Source organism: Meles meles, chromosome 7, assembly GCF_922984935.1.
Source record: "Meles meles chromosome 7, mMelMel3.1 paternal haplotype, whole genome shotgun sequence".
In the NCBI taxonomy this organism is placed as follows: domain Eukaryota; kingdom Metazoa; phylum Chordata; class Mammalia; order Carnivora; family Mustelidae; genus Meles; species Meles meles.
This window is the reverse complement of record NC_060072.1, coordinates 145,369,294-145,381,655: the sequence shown is the minus strand read 5'-3', so window position 1 is coordinate 145,381,655 and position 12,362 is coordinate 145,369,294. Positions and strand designations below refer to the sequence as shown.

The window sequence follows — 12,362 nt, the reverse complement described above, 5'->3', positions numbered from 1 at the left end:
AAGATTTTATTTATTTGTCAGACAGAGAGAGAGAGCGAGCACGAGCACAGGCAGACAGAGAGGCAGGGAGAGACAGAGAGAAGCAGGCTCCCCGCCGAGTATGGAGCCCGATGTGGGACTCGATCCCGGGACGCTGGGATCATGACCTGAGCCGAAGGCAGCTGCTTCACCAACTCAGCCACCCAGGCGTCCCTTGTTTCTTTTACTTGAGGTGAAATTCACATAACCATCAGAAGTGTGGACTTCAGTGGCATTTGGTGCATTCACAAGGGTGTTGTGTAAAATGTGAAATCATCACTCTGCAGCCCCGGTTAATCTCTCATTTTTTTTTTTTTTTTCAAACCAAAGGTTTTATTTACTTATTTGACAGACAGAGACCACAAGCAGGCAGAGAAGCAGGCAGAGAGGAGGGAAGCAGGCTCTCTGCTGAGCAGAGGGCCCGATGTGAGGTTCGATCCCAGGAGTCTGAGATCATGACCTGAGCCGAAGGCAGAGGCTTTAACCCACTGAGCCACCCAGGCGTTCAACCTCTCATTTACTTTCTGCCTCGATGGATCTGCCTACTCTGGGTGTATCATATAAAAGGAATCCTGTAACATGTGACCCTTTAGGCCTGGCTGCTTTCCCCTAGCACGATGTTTCTGAAAGTCATCCACATTGCACCGCGTATCCGTACTGTATCAGTGTTGTATTCCTTTTCATGGCTGCATAACATTGTGGTGTGTGGAAAGACCACAAGTCACCAGTCCATTTCTTCACTGACGGGCACCCGGGCTGTGGTCACCTCTGGCTGTCTGGCTATCGTGCTGTTAGAAATAGTCACGTGCAAGTTTCTGTACGGACATAGGTTTTGGTCGCTCTCGGGTATCCCTTAGAATTGCCAGGCCATGCGGTAACTGTATGTTTAATGTTTTGAGGAATCCCCAATCTGTTTTCCACAGTGTCCGCACCTATTACATTTCCACCAGGAATGTACGAGAATTCCTGTTTCTTTATATCCTTGCCCCGTTTGTTATTCTCCTTTTGGCTGAGAGTCATCTTAGTGGCTGTGGAGAGGTATCGCATCGTGGTTTTGATTTGGATTTCTGGAATGACCAATGACGATGTGTTTGTTACCTGTTTGTCAGGACCTCTGTACATTATTAAAAAGTATCGAGGCGGGGCGCCTGGGTGGCCCAGTCGGGTGAGCGCCCAGCTCTCGATTTTCACTCGGGTTATGATCTCAGGGTCATGGGATGGAGCTCTGGTCATGGCGTCGAGCTCTATGCCCAGCATGGAGCCTGCTTGGGATTCTCTCTTTCCCTTTCCCTCCGCCCCTTCCTGGGCTCTATCTCCCTAAGAAAGAAAGAAAGAAAAAGAAGAGTATTGAGAATCCCAAAGAGCTTTTATCTGCTTTCATCTGTGTAGTTACAGTCAGGGATACTTACCACATTTAGACACTAAAACCAAGAAATTTAAAAAATATTATTTATTAATATTATTTATTAGTTCTCTTAGAAACAATAGTTATAAACTCATTACGTGTTAACATCAGAGAGACATCATCACATATCATGTCGTTTCTGGAAACCCCACCATACACTTAGAATGAGCATAAAGAAGGTAAGTAACATCTTAATTATTATTTAAAACATTTGCTTTCATGTGCTCACCCCCCACAATGAGTCATGATAATTCAATTCAATTTACTCAAGATAAGACTAAAACAAATTTTTTTTTCTGGTCTGAGATTCCTCTCAACCCAGAAAGCGTGCACTTGGGGGCATGGGGAAAGGGACAGTGGAACGGGCATTGTACTCGGTTCGTCACAGACGGGGCAGAAGATCATTCTTGGGTCTGGATACGGACCTGTGGATGCCTGTCCATTTTTAAAATAACACTTCTCTGGCCTGAATTCAGAAATGCAAACGGGCTGGTTTTAACCTTTCATTAGTCTCCTTAATCACGTGATTTTTGAGAGTGGATGGGCATGGAGACCTAGAACCCAGTGGTTCTCAAAGTGTGGTCTGGAGACCAGCCTCGGCGGCATCACCTGGAACTTTTCACCAGTGTAAGTCCTTGCTGGCACCTGCTGACTCAGACCCGCAGATGCATCCCCCCGCCCCCCAACCTGGCCTCCAGGTAAATCTGATTTGCCAACTGCGTTGCTGACAGTTTGACGGCTACTAAGGGGTGAGGTGAGCTTTTCCAGGTTACCTTCTGTCCGTGGGATCACCCTCCCTGGGCCACACTTCCTTCTTCCTTCCATCCTAAACATCGAATGCATTGATCCCTTATCAGTGCTTTCACGACACTGATTGGGAAATGTAGGCATTTGCGTGCGATGTGTCTGAACATCACATTCGTACAGACCCAATTCAGATCATCACTTAACCCAATCCCACTGAAACTAACTCGGGACGGGGCGTGTTAGTAAGGTACACATAGAGCTTTTTATTAGGCACAGTTCATTACCTGGGATTCGTTTTCCCAGCATACCTCCAGTAAATCATCCTAAACGCCGAAGCTCTGGGATCCCCGGAGGGTTGCCCTCTGTCGGTGTTACCCAAAGAGTGCTGCTGTGGCTTCTGTTTAGAAATTCAGATTGAAGGTTCCGTGGAAGGGGGCTAGTTTAGAGGACTGAGCCAAGGACAAAAAGATTCCGAGTTCATTACAGGATGTGACCTGGAGAGTGGGCTAATCAACCAGCGGCCCGGGAAGGATCTGTGTCCATCCCCCTGTTCCATAGGAGGGGACTATGTGTGTGTGTCTATTTACATTCGTGCTAGGGTTTTCCTAAACTGGGAAGTTAGGGTGAAATTAACACGAAGCTACTTTTCTCTGTACCGTGTATGGTGTGGAGAGAGTCCCATGATGTTCAAGCTTGAATGACCACGCCGATGTGAAAATAAGACCCACAGTTCTGGCTGTTGCTTCCTGTTCCTCCAGTGACCCTGGATCTGCTGCCCAGAAGCAGGTCAGGTTCACTCACTGGTACTACGGAGCTTACTGTGTCCTGAGCTTGTAGTGGCCTGGTGGGTCAGCACGCGACTTCAGAGTTTTCCAAAACCCAAGAGGTCCCGGGAGATGCCTCTTGGCCGAGCGTTCAACTTCTTTGAATTTGCTTGGGCTCCATGACTTCTGTGAGCTCTCCTTGGCTTCTTACCACTCCCAGTTTTCTAGATTGTTCTTCTACTCTTCCTCCTGCAGGGATATAGCTAAGTCATTCGGGGGTTTAATACCGCACCGAGAAAAAAATGTGATCTTCACCATAAACCCCCAGTGACCTGCGAACTTAAAATTCCACCCCGGGGTCCTGTTACCTTCCCACAGCCCGAAATCTGACCCCGAGGCCTCTCCGTGCCTCCAGAGGCTCTGACTGCCTGCCCTGGTTCCTACAGCGCAATGATTCAACCATTGCTCTGGGAGCAGATCTTCTGTTTCCTTGTCCGCTACAGGGCTGGGCGGGTCTCAGGGAACCGGCTGCAGGATGGTTCTGCTTTGGGACTGATCCCCCAAGGGGTGTCCTTCTGTTTGCATTTATTTCGCCAAGAGGCTAAGGGGTCCCCCGTCATACTCGAAAATCTGGGTTCATCCCTGCTGGGTCCACCTCCCTTAACCCTTACTGCCCATCCGCTGGCAAATCCCGCTCGTTTGACCCCCTTTATGTATTTCATGATTCCCTTCCTCCTTTTTGATGTGTGCCCACTGACTAGCTCATGCTCACCTTGTCTCTCTAAATAGTCTGTCCTAACTGCCACCATGATTCCTAGGTCCCCTCCATCTCGCCTCTGTCGCAGCCAGACTGTCCGAAGGGCCAGTGCTACCATTTGTCCCCAGGTCAAGCTTCTGTGGCTGTTTTCCTCAGGATGGGGTCTGAGCCCCTCTAGCTGACCTGGTCCTCCATGATGTGGTCACCATCTATCCCCACAGCATGGCCGTCCCTGCTACCCACGCACCTCACAACCCGATGTTCAGAGCTGCCTGACTTCTCCCGGACATTGCCACGTCCCTTCACACCGCCTTACCTCTCCCCGAGCTCCCCGCCGCTGAGCAGCCTTCTCGCACCTTCCTTTATGTGGCCGTAGGCACCGTCTACTCTTGTTGGCACCCCCGTGTAGGATTAAGTGTCCTTTCTTTTTGCTCCTATCACCCCTCAATCTTGGGCTTTAAAAATTTGCACTTGAACTCTCTTTTTCCTCTTCCTACTCATCTTTAGGCCTAGCAAGAGCTTGGCACATGGCGGATGTTCTTGCAATAGTGTTTGTTTTTTTAAATTAAGATATGACTGACAGTAACACGGTGTAAGTTTGTGGTATACGGTATACAACATGTTCATGTATGTATCGCTATATTGTAACATGGTTACCACCATAGCGCTAGCAAACACCTCCACTGTGTCTTATAATGATTATTTCTTTTTTTGCGGGGAGAACATTTAAGATCTAGTCTCTTAGCAACTTTGAAGTATAGAATACAGGAGTGTTGCCCATGATCTCTATGCTGTGTATTCGAGCCCCAGAACTCATTCATTTGCAAACTGCGAGCTTGTGCTCTTTGACTGAATCTATACAAGAGATATTCTATACATTTTTGTGAGTTATGTGGGGGGCAGCAGGTGCAGAAAAGGGATAATAATAGTAACTGTGCTAAGTGACTTTCATGAATTGAAAGCACCGTTTCTGGCCAGCTCTGTACTGTAAGAACTTTTTTTTTTTTTTTTTAAAGATTTTTTTATTTATTTATTTGACAGAGAGAGATCACAAGTAGATAGAGAGGCAGGCAGAGAGAGAGGGAAGCAGGCTCCCTGCTGAGCAGAGAGCCCGATGCGGGACTCGATCCCAGGACCCTGAGATCATGACCTGAGCCGAAGGCAGCGGCTTAACCCACTGAGCCACCCAGGCGCCCAAGAACTTTTTTTTTTTTTAAAGATTTTATTTATTTATTTGACAGAGAGAGATCACAAGTAGACAGAGAGGCAGGCAGAGAAAGAGAGAGGGAAGCAGGCTCGCCGCCGAGCAGAGAGCCCGATGCGGGACTCGATCCCAGGACCCTGAGATCATGACCTGAGCCGAAGGCAGCGACCTAACCCACTGAGCCACCCAGGCGCCCCCCTGTAAGAAGTTTCTGATGACGGAGATGTTTTGTATCTGTGTTGTCCAATGAGGTGACCGTCTGTGGCTACTGAACACTGGATATGTGGCTAGTGTCACTGACGAACTGAATTTTTAATTTTGTTTCATTTATTTAAGTTTAGGCTTAAATATCCACCGTGTGGCCAGTGGCTAGTGTGTGGGACAGCATAGCCCTAGACCTTCCCCAGCCATTACTGAGTCCACAGGAATATCTGATCCCTTCCTGAGTCCTGGGAGCTCACAGGGGGCAGGGCTGTGAGAACGGCGTGCTGGTAAATGATTAACAGCCAGCTCTTTGAACAAATTGGCTTGTTTCCATGGCGTCAGGACTCCCACCAAGCCCAGTTTCTAGCTACCAACGTGACACCACCGAAACAGAATCGGGAGGAGGTGTGCGGTAGCAGACCATCCTGCGGCAACGCCTCGATAATATAGAGACAATAGATGGCAATAACCCTGAGAACAAATAAAGCAGTTAAGTAATAGAGAGTGGCTACTCTCCAGTATGTAGTAACTTTGTTTTAAGTATGATCTATGTAACTATGTTTACATACTGAATTTTCGATAATGGCTTTGCTTAAAAACGGTTCACAAGATTCGTGAAAATTGAGCTTTTGGTTGTTAGGAGTCAGGGGAAGCCAACAGCTGTTTATCCCTAGTTATTGGTCCAAAATCAAAAAACGAGAAACAAAAAAAGTCACGTGTAGGATTTCTGTGTGGCCACAAGAGGGCACCATCAGACGAAATTAGATTCGGGGAAGGCTTCTCTGGCTGGCTAGACCTGGTGGGAGAAGGCTGTTTGGGGAAGAGTGTGGGTCTCCTGGAAGACGGTCATTCTGGGAGAGCTTGCAGGAACTCATCTAGTTTTAGGCTGTTCCTTATGTCACAACATAAATCCCAAATGTTGGCCACTCCCCTACCTTCCTCTGTGTCTGAAGGCTCTTCATCTTGAAGCTGCCAAGTGAGAATTTCCTTGAGGAGGTATTAAGTCTTGTCAGCGAAGGGAGGGGAGAGCACGTGTTGAGTTCCCACAATGTCCTGAGCACCTGACACACCCCATCGCACATGATCCCAAAACAACGCTTCAGGATCAGCTACTGGAGAAGTTGGTAGATGGTCAGGTCTCTGTATGAGTAATTCCTAATAGAATAACCCCAGGGCCCTTATCCCCTGCCTCTCGGTAATCGGCGCTCTTTGATTCAGGAGTGTTTGGGGGCCTGATGACCGATAGAATGGTCAGAGATGTCTGCTGGTTTCCCCTGTCTGGGCTAACTGTAGGATCTAAGAGCTCTGGGATTTGAGGGAGGGGTTGAGCCTGTGTCTTCTCAGGGTCTTCCTGGGGAGCACACTGGTGGGGGGCAGGGGGGGGTGCTTTAGGGATGTCCCAGAGAGTCAGGAGAGTGACATCGGAGGTCTGCCCAAAGGGAGGGAGAAAGTGGCCTGTGTGTGTGTGTGTGTGTGTGTGAAACGAATTCACTCTCTTCACTCTCTTGACCTTCATACTTGCTGTCTAGTGCAGGGGTTCTCAAAGTCAGGTGCCCGGAACAGCGGCATCAATATGACCTGGGAACTGGCTAGAAATGGAGATTTTCAGGCCCCGCCCCAGACCTGCTGAATCAGAAGCTCCGGAGGCAGGCAGTGTTTTAATAAGCCCTCCAGCAGCTTCTGAGGAGCAAGCCCACTCAAGTTTGGGAATTGCTGGCCTAGCACAGAGCTGTCAAAACTGGACGTGTGTGTGTTCGGTGCCCCTGAGGAACTTTAAGGAAATACTGGTGTCTCGGTCACGAAAGGTCATACACTGTATGGTTCCATTTAAGGGAAATGTCCCGAACGGACAAATCCACGGGGACGGGAAGTGGACTTGTGGTTTCCAGGGACTGGGGGAAATGGAGAATTAGGAGTACAGGGTTTCCTTTGGGATGATGGAGACGTTCTGAGTGTAATGAGGCAGTGGTGGCGTACATACAACATTGCCCCAAACCACTGACTTATGCACTTTAAAATGGTCAGAATGATGAATTCTATCCCAGCTGGGGAAACAAAAAAGCACCGATGTCCTAGGGATCCAGTGGTATTTTTTTTTTTTAAAGATTTTATTTATTTATTCGACAGAGAGAGATCACAAGCAGACAGAGAGGCAGGCAGAGAGAGAGAGAGGGAAGCAGGCTCGCCGCTGAGCAGAGAGCCCGATGCGGGACTCGATCCCAGGACCCTGAGATCATGACCTGAGCCGAAGGCAGCGGCTTAATCCACTGAGCCACCCAGGCGCCCCGATCCAGTGGTATTTTTAAAAAAAAGTCTCTCCTGGGGGCGCCTGGGTGGCTCAGTGGGTTAAGCCGCTGCCTTCAGCTCAGGTCGTGATCTCAGGGTCCTGGGATCGAGCCCCGCATTGGGCTCTCTGCTCCGCAGGGAGCCTGCTTCCTCCTCTCTCTCTGCCTGCCTCTCTGCCTGCTTGTGATTTCTCTCTGTCAAATAAATAAAATTAAAAAAAAAAACTCAAAAAAAAAGTCTCTCCTTGTTGTTCTAATTGGCAATCACTGTTGAAAATACGAGTTAATGCAATTAAGGCCCCACGTGGGTCACGTCCCAGTCAAGGGCGTTCTGGTCTGAGTGTCGGCAGTAGTTTGAGTGGGGAGCACAGGAGAGGAAAACTCAGGGGGACGCTGCCCTTGGTTTCCTTCCAGCCACGTGACGGGAGCAGAAAGGCCTTGGGCTCTAGATTCGGGCTGTTGTTTCAGCCTCTGCCATGCACCCCTGTTCGCGTTGCTGGATCGGGGAACCTGCAGCTCTTTCAAATGTCCTGAGAAGTTAGGTTGTGGGAATGTTCCTTAGATACGCATGGAGCCTGGCATCCAGTAGGCACTCAGCCAATGCTAGTTTCCTTTCCTTTACCATTTCCTCATGCTTGCGTTCTTGCCAGGCGCTTTGGGGATGTGTGGGTTGACCAGTTCTCTGTGATTCCCCAAACCGCTGCCGGTTGTAAGAGAATAGGGTGAGGGTTTCTCTGCCTGAGCTCTTCACACACCAGGCTCTGCCTGCCAGCTCCGGCCAGGGCTTTGTGACCCCGACCCTACAGGACTCACCATCTCCGCTGCCAGGTGAGCCCGCTCAGAAGGAGGACGCTGATCAGGAGGAGAATGCAGCCGGCCACTGTCAACAGAGAAGCTGTTCATTAAGGCTCCGGCTGGGCTGGGTTGGCCGAGCAGCCTGAGAAAATCCCCCCAGAGCAGGGGTTTCCTGAGACCAGAGCGCTGGCATTTCCCTTCTCAGCATGCAGCTCCCATCCTGACATGGTTTCCTGGGAGGCTCGGGCCCGGGCTGGAGGTGGGAGAGGTCTTGGCTCTTTCCGGAAGGCTGAGCTAACCCACCAGCACGCTCTCCACCAAGCGTCAGGGGCCTCGGTTAAGGAGGCCACGGGAGGCCTGCGATAGGTGAAGGAAAGCTCGAAACACAAGGGACACGAGCCTCTCTTGAAAGTGTTCCTGTTTGCCAAATGCTGCCTTCCCCAGGGCGGGAGCCCCTGCCCTCCTGCCCGGCCAACCAGCCGTCCTGGATGCTCTTCACAGCGCGTTTTCCCTTTTCTCCCCCAAGCTGTCTGGATGCACGGTCGTTTAGCACTGCAGACGCCGACGACGTGCGAGGCAGTGATCTGACGTGAGGACACACCACACCACGATGGGGCCGTGGTCCTCACACCTCCCACCAGCCCTCCTGTCTGCGGGTCCTTTCTGCGGTGAGAACACTGCACATTTACTCCTTTAGCCAGTTCGGGGTCTACAACACCCCACTGTTAACCAGAGTCCCATGCTGTCCACCAGCTCCTCGGGACGGATTCGTCCTGTAACCGGAGTCTCTGTCCTTCCACCAGCGCCTCCCAGTTTCCCCCACGACAGCCCCCGCCACCACTGCTCTGCTCTCTGTTTCCGGGAGCTCGGGTTTTTCTCCCCCTCTCAAAGCCCATTTTTCTCTCCTACCAGGAAACCACTGTGAGGTTTATGGGATCTTTTGTCATTTAGGGTCCATCCTGGAGGAGCTCTCGGTGCCGCTTTGAGCCCTCCCACCGCACTTACTGCGACCGACGGCGGTGAGTTTGTGCTGTTCCTATCTGGGTTAGTCCTTTACTCGTAGGACTTCTATACAGGGTAAGGAGGGGGTGTTTTAAGCCAACCAGCCGACTGACTGTCGCCCCAGACCACCAAGCAACACATCCCACAGGCTCTGGGCTGCGTTTTGTCCACGGGAACCACAAACCCCTGACCCACCTGCTATCTGGTACTCGGAGGTGAACAGGAAGGACTCCATCGTGGTAGCCACTTCCGTGTGCTTGTGGAAACCTGTGCACGAGAGAGGAGAAGGTGCTCGGTTGGGCTGTGTGTCACGCTGCGCTTGCTGGGGAGCGCAGGGCCTCTCGCAAGCTAGAGCCTCGGAGCCTGGGAGAGGGCAAGGGATGGACACACACTTCTGCCTCGATGTGCCGTCCTCAGCCTGGCTTCTCCTGGTCCTGACCCTTGCTTTTGACATGCTTGTTTGTTTTAAAGATTTATTTAGTTATTGGAGAGAGAGAGAGACAGAGCAGAGGGGAGGGCGGAGGGAGAGAGAGAAACTCAAACGTACCGTACCCAGCGCAGACCCGGACATGGGGCTCAATCGCATGATCCTGAGATCACGGCCTGAGCTGAAACCAAGAGTCAGGAGGCCAGCTGACTGAGACACCCAGGGGCCCTGCTTTGGATTGTTTGAGGGTTGGGAGGTCAGAGGGGCGGGTGGCCTCGCTGACCCGGCTGTGGGAGGGGTTGCCCCAGGCACCCTCTCTTCCCTCTCCTGCGTGCTGGCTTCAGGGCGGAGCTCTCATCACGTCCCAGAAACACTAGCCTTACCTGTAGTACCTGCCGTAGTCAAGGGACGGGAAGTGTCTCTCCCCGGGGGCGCGAGGGTGCTTGCTTCAGGCTCTTCTTCTTCGTCATCTGCTGGAGAGAGGGAGTGATGGAGGTGGGGCGCGCAGGGGTCCTCAGCTGACCTGGACACACTCCGTGGGGTGCGGATCTCCCTTCTCCGACGTTGCCGGGGGTCCCACCCCTCTACAGCAGGTCACAGGCACGTGGGTAAACGGCCCCAGCACCACCGGGCGAGAGGGAATTTTGACCCTGATCCTGGCGCTGTGGGATCCCGAGCAGCTCCTCCTTCCCCAGCTTCCTCGGCAGCCCTGGTTTCCACCAGTGGCTTGGAAACAGGTCGCCCGTGCCCAAGTGTCCCGAAACAGCAAATGAAGTAGAAATACGCAAAACGACAGATTCTCTCTGGGACAGGTTCCCTGCCCCTTGTGGGTGTTTCCAGTTACCCGGGACCCTGCCCTGCCATCCTCTGACACGGGCAGGGACACGTGCAACAGGTGCCCGGGCCAGCCGCGTGGCTCCGTGCCAGCACAGAAATGTCATCGGAAGGATGCATGTGCCAGCTGACCCCTCACCCCCCTCCCTGTGCTCGGAATATGGGCCCCGCTTGCCTTTCCCACTCCCAGAGGCTGCTACAAGGACACAGCCTTGAGCTAGTGACGGGCCATCGAGAACACCTGCAGAGCGTCGGTGACTAACCCGTTGAGGCTTCGTTATTAACTTGTAAGATCTGGTGGCCGAGCTCGGGTGTCCATGCCTCTAGCTGCTGCCCCACACTAGCCCCGTGTGTAAGTTCCTCTGCTTATTCAAACCGCCACCTGCCAGCGGTGGTCCGCCTCTTTCTCTGGTCTATGGGGGCGGTTTCAGATTTCACCCAGGGAAACTCCGGGGAGAGTTCTGAACCAACGGGCATGAGCTGAGAAACCTGTAGCCCTGATGTTTAAATCTGAGCGGCTTTGGGTTGTAAAAATAGTAGTACGCTTTCAGAATGAAAATAGTAGACCTCGGCAGAGGCGGGTTGTATGCATGTCTGAATGAGTGTGTAAGTGTGTGTGCGTGCGCGCGCACATGTTCATGTCCCTGCTTGAGTCAGCCCCTTCCCTGCACACTGGCACTTTTAGCAAAGCTCGGAGGGGCATGCACAAGCAGAAGGAGCGTGCTAATGGTGGCCTGCCGGACACATAATGAGTTCATGTTACATATCCCTAATTAGAAGTGCATGCGTGGCAGGCTGGCCTTGCCCTTTTGAATGAGAGAAAGTTCTGGTAGCTTAGAAGAGGTCAGATTTCAGGATCGGCTAGGAAAGGGCAGCACTGTCTCCAGTGAACACTTGAGAGATCTCCCTCCTCGTCCACCTTCTACTGTTTATCTGCACTCAGGGTGCAGGGAGCCTGAGGTGAGGTGATAGGGACCTTAGTGTATCTGGTGTGTTTTCTAGAATGAGAGAAAACAGAGGCCCGAGGAGAAGGAGTGGTTTGCCTGCAGTCATGGAGCTGGCAGGCCAGGAATTCCACTCCTTGCAGCCCAGTGGGAAAAGCAGGGGACAGGCCCACGCGGGTGCCTCCATACCTGGGAACTGACCATCCTTCCTGTCCCTTATGCACTTGAACTGGGGCCGCGTCCACTGGTTCTTCCCTGAGACGTTTTTGCAGACGCTCTTGGCAGAACCTCTCCGCAGGGTCCTGAATCCCGGCGCACACTGGTAGTGAACCGTCTGCCCCACCACAAAGTGGTAGATTCTCTCCGAATCTTCGTGGTCCCAGGAGGGAGGCTCCCTGCAGTGACCTGGAACGGGGACAGGACGTTCGGAAGGCGTCCCGTGAACCCCAGTCGCCTCTTGCTAGAGACTGGACCTTGGTTCTTACTCTTCATTCCTTCTCTCTTTCTTTTATTGCACCAATGTGCACTGAGAAGTCTGTGTGTCAGGAACGTTGCCAGGCACTTGGAGGGAAGGCACCCAGACCCTGTCCCTCCCGCGGGAGGGGGCGAGCGATTGAATGAAGAAGACGTCTGGAGGCAGAATGTCCTGAGTGTTGTCACTGAGGAGCCCGGAGGAATGAGCGGTTCCTTGTGAGGGCAAGGGTTCTCGTAAGTGGGCAGGCGTTGGGGGGGGGGGCAGTCTCAGCTGAGGGATAAAGGTAGGCTAAAGCCCACTGGGGCCAAGGGAAGGTGAAGCCCACCCCAGGGGGCCATTCTAAGTGAGGAGGTCCATCCTCAGTCGGTGGCTGCTGGTCCTCTAGGGGCTGTGGTTGAAGGACTGGAGATAGAGCCAACGCCAGAGGGAGGGAGGGGAGGGCTGAGAGAATCTCGGGGAAATGGAACCTGATCTCTGATCAAACTGTGCCTAAAGCCTGCT

General features: G+C 52.1%; 1 protein-coding gene across 6 annotated transcripts in view; it reads right to left on the bottom strand.

Moving 5' to 3' along the window:
* Window positions 1-1,492: 1,492 nt before the first annotated feature.
* The window catches only part of IL2RA (interleukin 2 receptor subunit alpha), a 47,152-nt gene continuing 36,282 nt past the window's right edge, over window positions 1,493-12,362 (bottom strand). For 2 of the 6 annotated variants that reach the window (XM_046013837.1, XM_046013841.1), the window contains exons 4-7: window positions 11,576-11,791; window positions 9,992-10,081; window positions 9,377-9,448; window positions 1,493-3,183 (exon numbers count right to left, since the gene is read on the bottom strand). In XM_046013837.1, coding sequence (XP_045869793.1) covers window positions 3,086-3,183; window positions 9,377-9,448; window positions 9,992-10,081; window positions 11,576-11,791 — 476 coding nt within the window. In that variant the 3' untranslated portion in view covers window positions 1,493-3,085. Of the gene's footprint in view, window positions 3,184-7,619; window positions 8,265-9,376; window positions 9,449-9,991; window positions 10,082-11,575; window positions 11,792-12,362 lie in introns of those variants that run through there. The other 4 variants (XM_046013839.1, XM_046013840.1, XM_046013838.1 and 1 more) reach the window with 4 other exon arrangements.